Source organism: Bolinopsis microptera, unplaced genomic scaffold, assembly GCF_026151205.1.
Source record: "Bolinopsis microptera isolate Bmic1 unplaced genomic scaffold, MBARI_Bmic_1.0 sca2, whole genome shotgun sequence".
Taxonomy (NCBI): domain Eukaryota; kingdom Metazoa; phylum Ctenophora; class Tentaculata; order Lobata; family Bolinopsidae; genus Bolinopsis; species Bolinopsis microptera.
Genome location: NW_026971774.1, coordinates 90,001 through 108,117, shown reverse-complemented (window position 1 = coordinate 108,117; position 18,117 = coordinate 90,001). Strand labels below are relative to the sequence as shown.

The following is an 18,117-nucleotide window of genomic DNA, read 5'->3' as shown; positions in this document are numbered from 1 at the left end:
ATTTGCTTCCATATGTTCGACAAGGTTGTTTCGTATCACTCTTTCGAAGATCTTGATGATATGCGATGTTATAGAAACAGGGCGGTAGTTGGCAGCCTCTGTGCGGTCACCCTTCTTGTAGACAGGGGTAATAAACTGCGTTTTCATGCTAGGAGGGATTACTCCAGTTTCAAAAGAATCTTGCCAGAGTAGAAATATGGGCTCGGACAATGTCTCTCTACATTTGGTCAGGATCCTAGCAGGGATATCACCATCAGGGGTTGATGAATACGGGTCCAGTTCCTTGATGGCTTCTGAGATATCGTTAACTGAGAATTGCATTTGATCGAGTTCCTTAACTGGCACAGGGTTCAATCCAGCAAGGCTTTCCTCGATGTGGGCTTCATTTGGGTCACTAAATACTTTTACATATTGGGCCTGGAGGAGCTCGGCCTTTTCCTTGGGGTCCGTGTGCAGTCGACCTTCTCTATCTCTGATGGGGGAGACAGAAGATTTGACTTTCGCAAACTTCTTTGCGTAGCTGTAGAAGTAACGTTGATTTGTCTTTATGGTAGTGACAGCTTTAGCCTCGCGTTCGTTGAGCTCGTTGATGATCAGCTCACTTATTTCAAATGCCAAGAGGTCCACTTCATTTCTAAGCTTTGCAAGGACGGGGGACGTAGGGTTTCTTTGAGTAATGGCATTCATGCGGGCGTTGATCTTCCTCTTTTTCCTTTTAAGCGTATACTTTTTACGACAATGCTGGTTTCTGTGCACTGGGGAAGCACCTGGCTTAATATTGTATGGGGAATTGAGAAGAGTGACCTGGAGCACAGTCAAACGGATGAGTTCCAAGAAATTACTCCCATTCTCATCGTCTTCACAGAGTCTTTTAAGTTCATTCCAATCTATTGTTGCTAGAAGTTCATTCATAGCTTCAAAGTCAGCGTTGTGATAATTTACTGCTCGAAAAGAGTCTTTATCTACAACTGTAAAACAATTCATAAAATATAATGCCCATTTGGTGTATGACTTTTTGTCCTTGACTGCTAGTTTGGTTTTGGAAGGACAGGTAACTAACGGGGCAAGGAATGCGCGTGCCTGGAAGCTTTTGCACACACCGAAACGCTAGTTCAGTTAAGTTTATAGAGACAAGGCTCAGATTAGGACTAGAAGATGGAAAATATTGACAACCATACTACACAGTACACATTGCATTTGGCTTCCTTTAAATATCAAATTGATTTGTTTGTAATCTAGTTTGTATGTACTATGAACATAACCCCTAATGTCTGCTAGAACAATTTTCTTCTGGTCCTAATATGAGCCTTGTCTCTAAAAAGTCAACTGAAATAGTGTTTCAGTGTGTGAAAAATCTTTCAGACACCCACATTCCAGTGGCGTGACGAACAGGCAACGTTACGCCACTGGCACATCCCTTGCCCCGTTAGTTACCTGTCCTTCCAAAATCAAACTAGCAGTCAAGGACAAAAAGTCATACTATATATACACCAAATGGGCATTATATTTTTATAAATTATTTTACATTAAATTAAATTTCTTGTTTCATTGAAAAAAATTTCTTGTTTCATTGTAATAAACGGCACAAAATAGGAATTTTGGTTGTCAATTTTTGTCAACAGTTATATTGATATTATTTATTTGATGGAATGGATTTTTGTATTTTAAGATGTAGAGTCTTTAATATGACAACAGGCAATGTTACGCCACTGATGTGGGCACACATTTACAGTGGTCAATCTCCGCTCTCCAGGGACACAAGGTCACGATGGACAGGTTTTTTGGAGCATATCATGGTTCTGGGGTACGATATCTTGGGGCTGGAGAACAGTTTTAAATGATAAAAAGTAAAATGAGCCATTCACAGTTCACCATTCTGTGCATTATGAAAATGTTCATAATGACTCTCCAATAAATTCTGTAATAAATGGCATAAAATCGAAATTTTTGTTTAACTGACATTTTTGTTTAATTGAAAATTAATTGTATTTTTCAGGATGGCAGATAATTCGCTATTTTTGGTGATGATAAATGGGCAGGTTGAGAGTGCCAATTTCCCACTTTACGATGATCTGTATTGTAGAGTCAGTGTGGTTTATGGCGCTGACTGGCTGCTAGTATCAGGTTAGATCTCTTGCCAACCATTGGTTTTAAAAATCTTTCTTCGGTATTTATTTAATAAGCTTTTTTGTTAAAGCCCAACGCCATTTTGATGTTCATTGTTAAAATTATTTTCTATTATATTAATTTATATTAATTTTTGTGAAAAATTGTATCTAGAGTACTGTTTACATAACTATCAACATCAAACTTACTATTGAAACATGTAATGAGACGAGCCGACTCATCCTACCCAACTGCGCAGCGAGCGAAGCAAGCAAGCTCCGGCAGCGATCCAGGGGTGGAGCCCCTTGGCAGGGGGCACGGGGGGCTAGGGGGGCGCATGCCTCCGGAATTTTTTTAGAAATAGTGTGTTTTAGACGACATTTGGCATTAAAGAAATTTGTAGGACAGCAATAAACTGGGACTGAAAAGAATCAAGTACTCAAGTAAATTTGGTAACTTCACAACAGCAATCTGCATTCTCCAATCAGAATTTACGACTTACTCAGGCCTCATCATCTTAAGATTTTGACATTTCCTACAGTCTAGGGGAGAAGAACTCAAGTACTGAATGGAATAAGTACATGTATGGAATAAGTACATGTATAGTGGGATTTGGGAATAATTTACGTAACACTATTTCAGGGCTAGAGGAAGGAACGTCACAGATTACTAAGAAAACAAAAGGCGTTACCATAGTAACACTATTTCAGGGCTAGAGGAAGGAACGTCACAGATCACTAAGAAAACAAAAGGCGTTACCATAGTAACACTATTTCAGGGCTAGAGGAAGGAATGTCACAGATTACTAAGGAAACAAAAGGCGTTACCATAGTGACACTATTTCAGGGTTAGAGGAAGGAACCTCACAGATTACTAAGAAAACAAAAGATGAGAAACAGAAATTTGTGTGGAACTTTCCCATCGAGGTAAGACTGAGCACTTAGTGCCCTGCTACAAGAGTCGGGGGGGGGGGGGGGGGGGGGGGGGAGGAGGAGCTACTAGAGCAAGTTTTCAGATATACAATAGACATTTGTATTATCAGATTATCGATTAAAGGGTACCCAAAAATAATTGTATACAGTTATTTTGAAGTATAATTTGAGAGAAGTATACACAACATTTTCATGGAAGTACCACAAGGTGTATCTACATGGGGTCGTCATTTGTCAGCATATTGTGCTGTATTGAAAGTTTTAGGAAAAAAAAACAGTTTCGGCACCCAGTTTCAGCACCCAGTTTCAGCACCCAGTTTCAACACCCAGTTTCAACACCCAGTTTCAGCACCCAGTTTCAGCACCCAGTTTCAGCACCCAGTTTCAGCACCCAGTTTCAGCACCCAGTTTCAGCACCCAGTTTCAGCACCCAGTTTCAGCACCCAGTTTCAGCACCCAGTTTCAGCACCCAGTTTCAGCACCCAGTTTCAGTAGAATGACCACTCTCATAAACAGACAGATTCACAGCGAATATTATACGGGATAACAAAACAATTCTCATTTCTGTTTGTTCCCTGTGTATCGACTATCGCTTTGACAGCCCTAGAGATTCAACTTATAACCTTGAAAAACTGAAGTTTTACAGAAATAAAGCTGAACACACGTATAGTAGACTTGATTTAGTCTCATTTTAAAATTTGCTTTACAACAAATTTAATCATAAAGTTAGACTAAATCCATGGTAATAATAAGGTTCTTAACGTATGTGGAAAATTGAGCCAGAAAGGTTCTGAAAGCAATTATATACAACACGTTAACAAAGCTCATGTTTAAGGACAACTCATGAATCAACATTTGGCTAAGAAACCTCGCTTAAATCGAGTAATTCAATTATCAGCAAAAAAGGCCAAAAAAGGCCACTTTGACGTTATTCAAACACTGCCTACTGTTGGTTAACCTCTGGACATGTGGTTTCAACGAAAAAGCCTTAAAAATAAGGTCGCTCACAATCAACTGCGAAACTTTTGCCACCTTGATTGCTCGATCAGTGGGTACAGGAATACAAGGAATACAAGGAATACAAATTTCAAATCTTAAGTTACAACAGCAACTGTCAAGATAATAAATATAATAGTATTATACCTCTTTCCTCTCCATAATAATAATACTAATATTTACAAACATAAATAGAATTTGACTACTGCATTAAATCTTTTATTTTATAGACTTTGTTATATCGCCATTAGCATAGGGTACCCTTGCTCGATGAGTGTAGTTTTGTAGGCAACGGCGCGCAAAGAGTAGTGTTGAGAAATGTTGTAGATGTACGTTTATGACGCGGAACAGTGTGTTAAGTAGTAGCAGTTTGTTACTATGGTAACTAGCTACATCAATTTGCACACTGTACCCACTCGTTCACTCTTTCCTTGTTGTAGGGGCATCCTAATCTGGAGTTAAACCCAAGTTCAAACATTGCTGGTTAGGGCTATAACCTGTAGCAAGAGCTATAGATTAACATTGCTGGTTAGGGCTTTAACCCGTAGCAAGAGCTATAGATTAACATTGCTGGTTAGGGCTATAACCCGTAGCAAGAGCTATAGATTAACATTGCTGGTTAGGGCTATAACCCGTAGCAAGAGCTATAGAGAAAGAACTGATATGGTCTCCACGACCGCTAGTGCTTAATACTCTACTGATTCCTGGACCTCATTAGAGCATGTCTCTGTGCACGCCACGTGCACACCACGTGCACACCACGTGCACACCACGTGCACACCATCACCACGTGCACACCACGTGCACACCACGTGCACACCATCACCATGTGAACGGGAGTAGTTTCTGTGTTGTGATTGGTGCTCCAGGGCACGTGCTTTGCTCCTTTAGTTGAGTAATACCACACTTTTGAGAATTATATCTCTACTATAATAGCTTAATAATAATAGCACTATCTTCTCAACAGTTAAACGAGTGGATTGTAAGGAATTAAAACGCGAGGACAGGATAATTTGTGGTCTTCACTCTTTTTTGAATGCATCCCCCTAAATTATCAACTGCATTCATCAATTAGTATAAGTGTTGTAAGCAATTATAACAGGACAACGAGAAATTATAATTTGAGGCCACATTGAAGATTAACTGTAGAGAGCTCCCAATTAAACAAAACGATTGTCCATTTTAATTGCAATAATGAATAAACTGCACAACTACTTTTATAAAAACAATTCTAAATAAACGTTATAACATTGGAGTACTATCTCAGTTCTCGGATGTTTTAATTAATTATAATTTAGTATCCATGTCACAATTTAAAATTAATTTGTTGAGATTATGCATACACTATGCATCCCTTTTTCGAATCACACTTAATTAGCAAGAGCAAGAGCTGCTGGTAGGCTCTAATATGCATTTAATATCGTATTATTTGAATCGTTCTTGAAACTGTGTTTGAAAATGATCTCTAGGGCCAAATTGCTCAGCTAGGCTTTTTGCATGAGCAAAATCTTCAACAAAGTTTGTTGTTTGAAGAAAACCATTCCTACACCCCTGAAAGTAACTGTATAGAGGCCCAAATACTGAGATTCAAAGAAAATGAAATACCGACAAAACAACCATTTCGCAGTAGATCTCAAAAATTTTCCGTACTTTTGAAAGGTATTTACTATCTTGTAATTAATGAAATTATATTATAAAGTTCGCGAGCTTCTGAATGTTAAACTAATAACACCACAGGTGACTCTGAAGAGTACTAACCCGTACGGATGGCCGAGACTGGTGATAGCCGTGTACGGCCTGGACGCCTTTGGGAGGGATGTAGTTCGCGGATACGGGAGCATTCTCTTTCCTCTTATTCCTGGATCTCATAAAATACAGGTTTAGTCAGTGAGGGAGATACTACTACTACCACTACTACTCACTTTTAATAAATCGTTTCTGCCAGCAAGTAACAAGATGGTGTTAGTGAAGTATACATTATTTGTGAATTGTTTCTCACGACCTTCTTAACCGTACAATATATTCCAGATGCCTATGTTTGTGCCTGAATCCACCTCGCTACTCCAGAAGTTCACTAGCTGGTTGCTAGGCACAAGACCTGAGTTTGTAGACCCCAAGTTTGTAACTCAGAGCGACGGCAGAGAAGTAACACGTGTGAGAAGTCAGGGTTCTGTTTCTGTTACTTGCAATATCATGACTAAAGACATTAGTTCGGCAGGGTATGTTGTCGACTCAATACACAGTCACAAACCTTGAAATTAGTGTAAAATTCTTATGTTTCATATTTGTACATTATTGTTGACATGCTGGGAAGTTATGACAGTTTGGAGAGGTGCGATATTTTGCATCATAAAGATAAGAAATAGCTATTGACATAATCTCTTGCTTCATATTTATTTTTTGTCCGAAATAACACTATAAATTATATAAATAACACAGTAGTTTGAAAATAATAACAACTCTGCGTCTTCCAGTAGGATTTGAAGCTCTTGGCGACAATTGACAATTTTATGTAGAAAAAACGTTTTTCAACAGCTTGTGTAACAAAGTATTGGCGCGCGCGCGTAACTTTAAATGGCGCGCGCGAAATTATGGTCAGCTGGACATTGGTGCTTTTGCCAGTCAAAACTACAATTTATTATGGTTAGAATAACAGAAGATAGACAATATTCGCTATCATTGTTGATTATGACTAAATATGACTAATGTTATTATTATCATATTTATTTAAATTATATTTTATGTATGTGTTTTATTTCTAAGTACGGTTTGTATCCTGTAATGAGTGAATTAGAAAATAACGTATTTATAACATAACGTATTTATACACTCATGGTTATAACCATGAGTGGCCCGCGGCGTCTGTCATGGTCAACCACCGACTTTAGTGACATCTTACCGATATGTACCAGTGGCGTAATATAACAAAGGGCCCCGCCGACCCCGCTGTGGGGGAGGGGGGCAAATAGTCGTTTGAATGTGGGACAATTTTGAAAAACTTAACACGGTACTAGCAAAACTGCGCGTTTTGTTCTACTAGAAACACACTTTTTAAAAGAAAAATAGCGTATCACCCTCTAAAAAAAGGGAGGGGCGCCGGGGCGCTTTTTCAGCGAGGGGCGCCAACAGGCAACGTTTACGCCACTGAATATTAATATAGCCCGTGTAGTCGTAGTACGTTCGTAAAAGGGTCCTTCTACAAATATCCGCAATACATTGTGAAGGTATTTTAAGCAGGCCTAATTAACCGGGAGAGCTCAGGGTTCAACTGGTTAATGTTAATAGGTTTACTCAATCAGTGCAATCAAAGTATCCGGTTTACCAAAGTCGTTATATTTATAAATTTTAACGATTGTTCTATTTCCTATTAATATTATAATTTCGTGCAAATAAATGATTGGTTGTGTTGGTTGCGTTCGTTGATTAGTCTTAATCAGGAAATCCTAATTCATAACAGAATATCGAAAGTTGTTCAAAATGAAATGGAATTATTATTGATTGTACAAATATTGCGCTTTGATTAATCATTTTAGCTATTGGTTTAAAAATACGTTCACATTGTCCATTGTATTTGTCCTTCATTCTGGCGGCTTTGTTACTAATACTACCTTATCGGACGTTATTTTACTGGACATCACGGAAACGGACATAATGATTAATGAACGCTAGGGCCTCCTGCGTCCAATTATTATTGATGTCCGTTCAAGTAAAGTCCGATAAGTGAAGTGATAGTTACTAGGTTACAGTTACTAGGTGATAGTTACTAGGTGATAGTTACAAGGTGATAGTTACAAGGTGATAGTTACAAGGTGATAGTTACAAGGTGATAGTTACTAGGTTACAGTTACTACGTGATAGTTACTAGGTGATAGTTACTAGGTGATAGTTACTAGGTGATAGTTACTAGTTGATAGTTACTAGTTGATAGTTACTAGGTGATAGTTATTTGTTGATAGTTACTAGGTGATAGTTATTAGTTGATAGTTACTAGGTGATAGTCGCAATGACCCTCATTTTTGTGGCTTTGTTACTAATCATCTCCAGAGTTTGCATTGGTACAACTCGGTGTACACAAGAATTAAAGCCAATTATAGAACATCTTGAAATAGTTCACTAAATCAGATGATTAACTGACTAACTAGTAATATTTATTACACGTACTGGTGATTCTATTATGATACTAATAGTAACCGATAGTTACTATAGCAACCGATCATCATTTTAATTGGGATATATATTTTGGTTAGTTAGTGAAAATAATAACAATTTTGTACAATTGCAGCTTGCTGCTTATTTGTGTTTTAGATTTAAATTTCTTCTCCTAAAAAACCCCAAATTTAATTGTTCACCTTGAAGCTTGTGAGAAGACGTTGGTATCTGTTGTGAGCTGAGAAAATGGCATCCAGTCTTCCTGAAACTCTAAACTTCTCTCGCTTCTTTAACAGAAAAGAGTTCTCGAACACAGTCGAGATAATAGTTAACGACACCAAGTTCATCTGCTCTGGTGTCATCCTGGCTCACCAGAGCTCTGTTTTTGAGAAACTCTTCGCGACGGGAGCTAGTTTTGTGCTTCTCCAACACTTCTTCTTCCCCGGCTCGGAGATAGCAGTGGAGGAGTGTCTGACGCTTCTATATGGGGGCAGGGTTCTGGTAACTCTACACAACATAGCATCCCTCACTAGATTCTCTCTGATCTACGACGTTAAGTTTATGTACGATCTCTCCCTGACCTGGATTAAAGATAATCTCACCCCCTCCAACGTGCTGGAGATATTTGATATCGGTAATTTACCTGAAGTGAGATCGAAGAAGACCGAAGTGTACGAACAATGCCTGAACATCATGAAGCAGTTCGAGTCTGATGTTTCCCTAGAGATGCTAAACCGCTTGAAGTCTGAGAAACATATTGAGAGTGATTTTATCAGAGCCATGATTCAGATTACAAACTGCCCCGGTTTCATTACTTTTCTGATTAATTTCTGTGTGGTCTCCGAGCAAAACTCCAACTTTGTCCTTGATCTAAGTGAGAGTATTGACTTTGAGACCTTATTCCTGAACGAGAAGGAGTTGTTCAATTCCCTCATGAATTCCATGAAGGTACATGCCGAGTCTCCTCCGCAAGCAACCCTCGCGCGCGCGCAACTAAAGATTAAAAGATTAAAACAGCTCCTGGAAATTCAAATGGCTGCTTTAAAACTTTGACACGTGTTCCTGGAAATTCAAATGGCTGCTTTAAAACTTGTCTTCCGCGACAATTCTGACTAACTGAATGGCCACACCCTAATCATGAACTGCTCCTTCAAGACTTTTAAGAGGACGCACGGTAGGGTAGGTTTTGAGTTGTAGTTCTTGTTCGAAGAAGTCGATGAATTAATTCGGTTGATTTTGCTGCATGTTGAAATTCTATGCGATTTAACTTATGAATTTATGAAGGAATTCTTTATAAAAATGTGGCTTTTAAAAGTCGCAAAATGAACCTGCGAAGCTGTCTCGAATAATTTTTGTAAATTTGTATCTTTTTGTTTTGAACAAAACGGTTTTTACTGCTTCTGAAATATGAAGAATGATAATGATTTGAGATGGGAAAAAATTTTCAGCAGTCTTGAATAGATAATTATACGCTATCTCAATTCTATTTTTGTTGTTTCAAGATCTATTGCGTCAATTATTTTAAAGCATTGAATAACTTCTAGGTAATGTAAGCGGTGATAGAGGAGTTAACCATGACAGAAGCAGCGACCTCTTCTGTTGAAGATATCAGATCGGTTGAGAACACAAGCTTAACCACCACGACAGCTAAACTTAATACCAATGATATGAAAACAGATGAGGAAAACTCAGAAAGTTCTCCAGATCAGATTAAACCCAAATGTTCCATGAAAGATGAGTTTGAACAGGACTCATCGGCTAACGACTCGATTGATAGAACATCAGAAAAGTCTAAACGAAAACAGTCGATATCAACAACTGCAGCGGATCTGCCACAACAAAAAGAACCACTAAGTGGCAGGGAAAACGTTCAGAGTAATACACTAGTATTGACAGGTGATGAGAAAATCCTCAACTCGAGTGTCAATAAAACTAAGGTCCTGGTTAATGTATTCGGAAGCAGCTTGTACGAAGATTTCCGGGTTCCTGAAATGAAGAAACCTAAACATCTGGTAAAAACTGCAGCAGAACCTTCCAAAACACGGAGTTCCACTACGAATAAAGTGATGTTAGCAACTAGTTACCATAGTAACACTACTAGTTACCATAGTACCACTACGAATAAAGTGATGTTAACAAAGCAAGAAACCTTCGTTTCCAACAAGCTAGGTGACCTATCCCATCTTCTCTCTATCAAGTGTTTCAGCAACACTGTTGATGTACAGATTAACGAAGTGAAGTATACTTGTTCCGGAGCTGTGCTCAGCGCTCAAAGTTCTGTATTTAATTACCAGCTCTCTAAGGGAGCAAGTATTATAGTGCTGGAAGGACTGGGTTGTAAGACAGGGGAGGAGAGTGTGGTGGAGGAGTGTCTGCTTCTTCTCTACGGAGGAGGAGCAGTGCTGTGTGACAGGAACATTCCTATCATAGTGAGGTTCTCTGTACTCTACCAGATAGAGAACATGTACAGACTCGCTCTACACTGGGTCAGGAACTGTATCTCAGTAGCTAACGTCTACACACTCTGGTTACTGGGATCTGAACCAGTTGTAGCAGGCAAAACAAAGAGAAAGAAGAATGATCTGCTGCACATCACCAGGAACTACGTGAGAGGCAGGGAGGTGGAGGTGGCTTTACAGCTGAAGAGAGTAAAGGAGCGAGGAGAAGTGCTGAGGGAGGAGTTTGTGTTTCTTATGTTACAGTACACTGACTGTGCGTCTTCTATCACTGACCTACTGTAGTAATGTTACACTGACTGTGCGTCTTCTATCACTGACCTACTGTAGTAATGTTACACTGACTGTGCGTCTTCTATCACTGACCTACTGTAGTAATGTTACACTGACTGTGCGTCTTCTATCACTGACCTACTGTAGTAATGTTACACTGACTGTGCGTCTTCTATCACTGACCTATTGTAGTGATGTTACACTGACTGTGCGTCTTCTATCACGGACCTACTGTAGTAATGTTACTAGTTACTAGGTGATAGTTACTAGGTGATAGTTACTAGGTGATAGTTACTAGGTGATAGTTACTAGGTGATAGTTACTACGTGATAGTTACTAGGTGATAGTTACTAGGTGATAGTTACTAGGTGATAGTTACTAGGTGATAGTTACTAGGTGATAGTTACTAGGTGATAGTTACTAGGTTACAGTTACTAGGTTGCAGTAAACTTGTTTATTATAAAAGATATGTTCAGCTCCCCGTCAAATGCAACATTGGAGATATTGATGTTTTAATTTGACCAAAATAAGTAATTTCAACTTCGTCAGATTTACAGCCCCAGTACATTTTGCCTTATAGCATTGTGCCTCGGGTCGGAACCCTAGTTAAGGTTAATAGCTTCAGTGTGGAACTGAATTTGTACAGCTCATATACATGCTCAATCTGTCAGAAGTGATCATTAAGCTCCTCAATCTGGTAAAATTAGTTACACTGGTCTGCCCAAGCCCCAATGTGATTACGAAAAAGACGTTTTATACTTTTTATTTTTTATTTAAAATCTTAGATATATTTCCAGATTCTTTGTGTGTTAAGTTCCGATACTTGTTGAATTAAAGTTAATACAAATTAAACATTTAAATGAAGTTGTTTTAAATTCAAAACGTTAACATTAAAACAAGTTTAAAGAAAGGTTATTTAAGCAAGATGTCTTCTCATAGCCGTGAGGAATGGGTTCTTGCCCTGACCGCACGCCCCCTTGAAGTCGTCCATAGTAACGTCCCAGATCATGCCTCCCATCAGCCCCTTCTTCTTGATATACTCCATCTTATACTTTACAGACTCGAGACTGTCATACCCGACCCACTGGTTTCCCTTGTAGGCGTAGGGTCCCACAACACAGTCACTTCCTTTCACCTCCTTCCAGCCCTTGTTCTTCAGGTTCAGACAGATCTGAGGGTTGTTTAGTTTTAGTTTTATAGGTTATTAGGAGGAGAATTGTATTGTTCCCCTTTTACATTTAGTGTAAGAGTCTGGTGGCTCAGCAATACTCATACTATTCCTGATACCCGATCAAATAAAGTTTACCTCGTAGTACCCAAGGAAGCCCTTGGCTCTAGTCCAGACTCCAGCTTGACCTCCATCTTTAGCGGGAGCACCAATGCCGTGCTTTGAAGGATCCGCGAGGGTAAAGGATCGTCCGTAGATGGGGAGTCCCATTACAATCTTCCTGGCTGGGAATCCACTCTTGATCCAGTGGTCTACGGCAGAGTCCTGAACGGTTTTTATATTTAAATTTTTTAGTAGCCTTTAATAGAGAAATAATTCAACAGCAGGATAATGTCTTTCTAAAAACCATCACCAAGCAGCGACTGTGACAGGGAAATAAAGTATCCTCCAACTAACGACGTTGAAGAAGGGGATGGCATCTCCCTCGCAAGGAAACAGTTACTAGGTTACAGTTACTAGGTTACAGTTACTAGGTTACAGTTACTAGGTTACAGTTACTAGGTGATAGTTACTAGGTTACAGTTACTAGGTTACAGTTACTAGGTTACAGTTGCTAGGTTACAGTTACTAGGTTACAGTTACTAGGTGATAGTTACTAGGTTACAGTTACTAGGTTACAGTTGCTAGGTTACAGTTACTAGGTTACAGTTACTAGGTTACAGTTACTAGGTTACAGTTACTAGGTTACAGTTACTAGGTGACAGTTACTAGGTGACAGTTACTAGGTGACAGTATAAAGTATCTTGCAACTAACGACGTTGAAGAAGGGGATAGTTACTAGGTTACAGTTACTAGGTTACAGTTACTAGGTAACAACATTAGTAACTCTACTAACGACGTTGAAGAAGGGGATAGTTACTAGGTTACAGTTACTAGGTTACAGTTACTAGGTAACAACATTAGTAACTCTACTAACGACGTTGAAGAAGGGGATAGTTACTAGGTTACAGTTACTAGGTTACAGTTACTAGGTAACAACATTAGTAACTCTACTAACGACGTTGAAGAAGGGGATGGCATCTCCCTCGCAAGGATACATAGGCGCGTTGTGACCGGTCTGTTTCTCCCAAGATCCGTGGAAATCGTAGGTCATCAGGTTGAGGATGTCCAGACTCCTGGCGATCCTGGGCACATCATATCCAGCATCAATAATGGTCTTGCTGGCAGATACTGCAGCACTGAGCTGGAGACCGTGAGGTTGGAAGGCAGCCTTCAGTTCAGCGCACCAGTCAGCGAAAGCTTTCTTCTCTCCCTGCTTTCCCTTCTTACAGTCTCCCTGCCAGCACTGAGGGTACTCCCAGTCCAGATCCAGACCGTCAAATCCGTACTTCAGAAGGAAGGGGACTACATCGTCGATGAAGGCTTTCCTGTTGGGTTTATCAAATTGAAACATGTACATTTTAACGTAAACCATATATTTTGTAGGTGACAATTTCGGAGCAGAGTTCGATATAAAAGTCGACCTTCAACTTGGAAGAGCGCTGAATGCTAGTTTTATGAAGTGTTCCTAACCTGCTAGCTTTCTTCAAAACCATGTTGGAGTATTTGGGTCCCAGACTGTCGTTCCATCCTCCAATGGCGAGGAAAACTTTCCTTACTCGAGAGCCGGGTGCTTTCTTCAGTGCAACCGTCCTCTCGTAGAACTCTGAGGAATCACTTTTTAAAACAATAAGCTTTCAAGAAGACACAAAGTCTTAATATCCCAACACGATGTTGCTAATAATTAATAAATGATCAGACATTAAAAAGCTAGTGTAAACTCACTGTTGTCCCTATCAGCCCAGCTGTCGTGCATCCTGAGCTTTCCGTTGTTTCCCAGAACAGAGAAACCGTAGTTAACTACAGTGCAGAGTTTAGGGTCAATATCCTCCGGGACATATTTACCAGCTCCAGGTCGGTACCAGGCCCAGTTGATGAAGTAGCAGACAACATCCTTACCTCCCTCTGAGTTAAGACAGTTACGGTTACTAGGTGATAGTTACTAGGTGATAGTTACTAGGTTACAGTTACTACGTGATAGTTACTAGGTGATAGTTACTAGGTAATAGTTACTAGGTGATAGTTACTAGGTGATTGTTACTAGGTGATAGTTACTAAGTGATAGTTACTAGGTGACAGTTACTAGGTTACAGTTACTAGGTAATAGTTACTAGGTGATAGTAAGTAGGTAATATTTACAAGGTTAATGGAATTTCAGACCACTTCCTCGCCAGTTGCCATCCTCTGAGTTAAGGATCAACTAGGGTTCACTATTTTGATGACCTAATTCAGTCACTAGATTTTTTTAGTCTATAATTTTACTCTGGGATAGGCTCAGTAGGTTTGGGTTCAGTGGTAGATTCTAAATACCTGGGATAGGCTCAGTAGGTTTGGGTTCAGTGGTAGATTCTAAATACCTGGGATAGGCTCAGTAGGTTTGGGTTCAGTAGTAGATTCTAAATACCTGGGATAGGCTCAGTAGGTTTGGGTTCAGTGGTAGGTTCTAAATACCTGGGATAGGCTCAGTAGGTTTGGGTTCAGTGGTAGATTCTAAATACCTGGGATAGGCTCAGTAGGTTTGGGTTCAGTGGTAGATTCTAAATACCTGGGATAGGCTCAGTAGGTTTGGGTTCAGTGGTAGGTTCTAAATACCTGGGATAGGCTCAGTAGGTTTGGGTTCAGTGGTAGGTTCTAAATACCTGGGATAGGCTCAGTAGGTTTGGGTTCAGTGGTAGATTCTAAATACCTGGGATAGGCTCAGTAGGTTTGGGTTCAGTAGTAGATTCTAAATACCTGGGATAGGCTCAGTAGGTTTGGGTTCAGTGGTAGATTCTAAATACCTGGGATAGGCTCAGTAGGTTTGGGTTCAGTGGTAGGTTCTAAATACCTGGGATAGGCTCAGTAGGTTTGGGTTCAGTGGTAGGATCTAAATACCTGGGATAGGCTCAGTAGGTTTGGGTTCAGTGGTAGATTCTAAATACCTGGGATAGGCTCAGTAGGTTTGGGTTCAGTGGTAGGTTCTAAATACCTGGGATAGGCTCAGTAGGTTTGGGTTCAGTGGTAGAATCTAATTACCTGGGATAGGCTCAGTAGGTTTGGGTTCAGTGGTAGATTCTAAATACCTGGGATAGGCTCAGTAGGTTTGGGTTCAGTGGTAGAATCTAATTACCTGGGATAGGCTCAGTAGGTTTGGGTTCAGTGGTAGATTCTAAATACCTGGGATAGGCTCAGTAGGTTTGGGTTCAGTGGTAGATTCTAAATACCTGGGATAGGCTCAGTAGGTTTGGGTTCAGTGGTAGATTCTAAATACCTGGGATAGGTTCAGTAGGTTTGGGTTCAGTGGTAGATTCTAAATACCTGGGATAGGCTCAGTAGGTTTGGGTACAGTGGTAGATTCTAAATACCTGGGATAGGCTCAATAGGTTTGGGTTCAGTGGTAGATTCTAAATACCTGGGATAGGCTCAGTAGGTTTGGGTTCAGTGGTAGATTCTAAATACCTGGGATAGGCTCAGTAGGTTTGGGTTCAGTGGTAGATTCTAAATACCTGGGATAGGCTCAGTAGGTTTGGGTTCAGTGGTAGGTTCTAAATACCTGGGATAGGCTCAGTAGGTTTGGGTTCAGTGGTAGGTTCTAAATACCTGGGATAGGCTCAGTAGGTTTGGGTTCAGTGGTAGATTCTAAATACCTGGGATAGGCTCAGTAGGTTTGGGTTCAGTGGTAGATTCTAATTACCTGGGATAGGCTCAGTAGGTTTGGGTTCAGTGGTAGGTTCTAAATACCTGGGATAGGCTCAGTAGGTTTGGGTTCAGTGGTAGATTCTAAATACCTGGGATAGGCTCAGTAGGTTTGGGTTCAGTGGTAGGTTCTAAATACCTGGGATAGGCTCAGTAGGTTTGGGTTCAGTGGTAGGTTCTAAATACCTGGGGTAGGCTCAGTAGGTTTGGGTTCAGTGGTACAATCTAAATACCTGGGATAGGCTCAGTAGGTTTGGGTTCAGTGGTAGGTTCTAAATACCTGGGATAGGCTCAGTAGGTTTGGGTTCAGTGGTAGATTCTAAATACCTGGGATAGGCTCAGTAGGTTTGGGTTCAGTGGTAAGTTCTAAATACCTGGGATAGGCTCAGTAGGTTTGGGTTCAGTGGTAGATTCTAAATACCTGGGATAGGCTCAGTAGGTTTGGGTTCAGTGGTAGATTCTAAATACCTGGGATAGGCTCAGTAGGTTTGGGTTCAGTGGTAGATTCTAAATACCTGGGATAGGCTCAGTAGGTTTGGGTTCAGTGGTAGATTCTAAATACCTGGGATAGGCTCAGTAGGTTTGGGTTCAGTGGTAGATTCTAAATACCTGGGATAGGTTCAGTAGGTTTGGGTTCAGTGGTAGATTCTAAATACCTGGGATAGGCTCAGTAGGTTTGGGTTCAGTGGTAGATTCTAAATACCTGGGATAGGTTCAGTAGGTTTGGGTTCAGTGGTAGATTCTAAATACCTGGGATAGGCTCAGTAGGTTTGGGTTCAGTGGTAGATTCTAAATACCTGGGATAGGCTCAGTAGGTTTGGGTTCAGTGGTAGGTTCTAAATACCTGGGATAGGCTCAGTAGGTTTGGGTTCAGTGGTAGGTTCTAAATACCTGGGATAGGCTCAGTAGGTTTGGGTTCAGTGGTAGATTCTAAATACCTGGGATAGGCTCAGTAGGTTTGGGTTCAGTGGTAGGTTCTAAATACCTGGGATAGGCTCAGTAGGTTTGGGTTCAGTGGTAGATTCTAAATACCGTGGATAGGCTCAGTAGGTTTGGGTTCAGTGGTAGATTCTAAATACCTGGGATAGGCTCAGTAGGTTTGGGTTCAGTGGTACAATCTAAATACCTGGGATAGGCTCAGTAGGTTTGGGTTCAGTGGTAGGTTCTAAATACCTGGGATAGGCTCAGTAGGTTTGGGTTCAGTGGTAGATTCTAAATACCTGGGATAGGCTCAGTAGGTTTGGGTTCAGTGGTAAGTTCTAAATACCTGGGATAGGCTCAGTAGGTTTGGGTTCAGTGGTAGATTCTAAATACCTGGGATAGGCTCAGTAGGTTTGGGTTCAGTGGTAGATTCTAAATACCTGGGATAGGCTCAGTAGGTTTGGGTTCAGTGGTAGATTCTAAATACCTGGGATAGGCTCAGTAGGTTTGGGTTCAGTGGTAGATTCTAAATACCTGGGATAGGCTCAGTAGGTTTGGGTTCAGTGGTAGATTCTAAATACCTGGGATAGGCTCAGTAGGTTTGGGTTCAGTGGTAGATTCTAAATACCTGGGATAGGCTCAGTAGGTTTGGGTTCAGTGGTAGATTCTAAATACCTGGGATAGGCTCAGAAGGTTTGGGTTCAGTGGTAGGTTCTAAATACCTGGGATAGGCTCAGTAGGTTTGGGTTCAGTAGTAGATTCTAAATACCTGGGATAGGTTCAGTAGGTTTGGGTTCAGTGGTAGGTTCTAAATACCTGGGATAGGCTCAGTAGGTTTGGGTTCAGTGGTAGATTCTAAATACCTGGGATAGGCTCAGTAGGTTTGGGTTCAGTGGTAGATTCTAAATACCTGGGATAGGCTCAGTAGGTTTGGGTTCAGTGGTAGATTCTAAATACCTGGGATAGGCTCAGTAGGTTTGGGTTCAGTGGTAGGTTCTAAATACCTGGGATAGGCTCAGTAGGTTTGGGTTCAGTGGTAGATTCTAAATACCTGGGATAGGCTCAGTAGGTTTGGGTTCAGTGGTAGGTTCTAAATACCTGGGATAGGCTCAGTAGGTTTGGGTTCAGTGGTAGATTCTAAATACCTGGGATAGGCTCAGTAGGTTTGGGTTCAGTGGTAGATTCTAAATACCTGGGATAGGCTCAGTAGGTTTGGGTTCAGTGGTAGATTCTAAATACCTGGGATAGGCTCAGTAGGTTTGGGTTCAGTGGTAGATTCTAAATACCTGGGATAGGCTCAGTAGGTTTGGGTTCAGTGGTAGATTCTAAATACCTGGGATAG

General features: G+C 40.5%; 2 protein-coding genes across 2 annotated transcripts in view; one reads left to right on the top strand and one right to left on the bottom strand.

Moving 5' to 3' along the window:
* Positions 1–1,994: 1,994 nt before the first annotated feature.
* Positions 1,995–6,643, top strand: LOC134825651 (B9 domain-containing protein 1-like). The gene is made up of 4 exons (XM_063837860.1): positions 1,995–2,124; positions 2,953–3,032; positions 5,772–5,912; positions 6,063–6,643. Exons 1-4 carry the CDS (start codon positions 1,998–2,000, stop codon positions 6,288–6,290), a joined length of 576 nt encoding a protein of 191 aa, XP_063693930.1. The 5' UTR covers positions 1,995–1,997; the 3' UTR covers positions 6,291–6,643.
* A 5,129-nt stretch (positions 6,644–11,772) lies between these two features.
* The window catches only part of LOC134825652 (probable chitinase 10), an 8,234-nt gene continuing 1,889 nt past the window's right edge, over positions 11,773–18,117 (bottom strand). Inside the window, exons 4-8 of the mRNA XM_063837861.1 lie at positions 13,905–14,084; positions 13,653–13,785; positions 13,138–13,507; positions 12,219–12,404; positions 11,773–12,083 (exon numbers count right to left, since the gene is read on the bottom strand). Coding sequence (XP_063693931.1) covers positions 11,829–12,083; positions 12,219–12,404; positions 13,138–13,507; positions 13,653–13,785; positions 13,905–14,084 — 1,124 coding nt within the window. The 3' untranslated portion in view covers positions 11,773–11,828. The remainder of the gene's footprint in view (positions 12,084–12,218; positions 12,405–13,137; positions 13,508–13,652; positions 13,786–13,904; positions 14,085–18,117) is intronic.